The 1,111-nt window shown below is 43.6% G+C and overlaps 1 protein-coding gene across 1 annotated transcript in view; it reads left to right on the top strand.

Moving 5' to 3' along the window:
- Positions 1-1,105, top strand: part of LOC108632796 (GATA zinc finger domain-containing protein 14) — a 4,714-nt gene extending 3,609 nt beyond the window's left edge. The window contains exons 4-5 of the mRNA XM_018037591.2: positions 1-381; positions 479-1,105. Coding sequence (XP_017893080.1) covers positions 1-381; positions 479-764 — 667 coding nt within the window. The 3' untranslated portion in view covers positions 765-1,105. The remainder of the gene's footprint in view (positions 382-478) is intronic.
- The last annotated feature ends 6 nt before the right edge of the window (positions 1,106-1,111 follow it).

Here is a 1,111-nt window from a genome sequence, read left to right as displayed (position 1 = left end):
ATACAGGACCACTGGCGGCACTACTAGGCAAGATATTTCTCAAGCCACTACCAAATACTACCCAAGCTTTGCGAGCAGCAGTTACGCGCCTACTACTTACAGCCCGCCGACGAAAAAGTACGTCGGCAACGATAATACTCAGGCGCAAACTGGACAGTATTACGAGAAATCGAGCCAGCCTGTGAAGAGCTCTTCACAATATTACGACAGCACCAAAGCGCCGAAGAAAGCGACGCAGTTTAACAATTACGATTCGAAGTACTATACGGAGAGCAGCACGGGAAATTATGATCTGGCCAGGTCCTCCGTTGGGATTGGATTCAGTCCTGCCAGCATCAATCATCTAGCGGAATCTCCGAGATCTACCACTCCAGTGCCAAGGTATGGACATGGTTTTATCTAAAAAAAATACTTTTCATGTATAAAATTGACTTGGAATAAATTGTCTCGTTTTTCAAACATGTTTTCTATTACACAGGAAAATCTCTACAGCCACTACGTACAATCCGAACACTTTCTACTCGAACAGCCAGAGACAGCAGTCTCCAACGACCCCTAAAGCAAGCACCTACGTGAGCGGCTCGGCCAGACCATTTTCGTCGACGACGAGGCTTCCAACCACGACCTCACCGAAACCGAAATCCGGGAAGAAGAACGACTACGACTACGCGTATTACGATAACATAGCTGGTCTAGAGTACGACAGTCTCGACTTGGAGCACGTGACGGGAAACAAAGAATCGACGAAGATCGCGAGGAATTGATTTCATTTGAATTAACTGAGCAGCGATTGAGCGTTTAGACGTGAATGGATAGAAACCGCTTCAGCGATTCCAATAATGATAATAATATTCCTGCGTTATAGATAAATTGTAACACGTGTTTCTGTGCTGGAATCGTTGAACGTTTCTACGAAATTATTGAATTTTACCAATAATAGTGGCCAGTGCATTATCAAAATCGGCTTTCGATAACCGGTAGCCGAAGGCGGCATTGAAAACCGGTTTTGTTGCAAACAATAGATCGCCTTATTAAATATATAATACATATCAGTTTTTCCTTAAAACCTTAAAGGTCTTTTCTCTCATTATTCGTTTACAGTATTGTAGGG

The sequence above is a fragment of the Ceratina calcarata genome, unplaced genomic scaffold (genome assembly GCF_001652005.2).
Source record: "Ceratina calcarata isolate Rehan_Ccalc_2016 unplaced genomic scaffold, ASM165200v1 scaffold175.2, whole genome shotgun sequence".
Lineage (NCBI taxonomy): Eukaryota > Metazoa > Arthropoda > Insecta > Hymenoptera > Apidae > Ceratina > Ceratina calcarata.
Note: the sequence above shows the minus strand (reverse complement) of the source record. Positions and strands in the feature narration are given on the sequence as shown.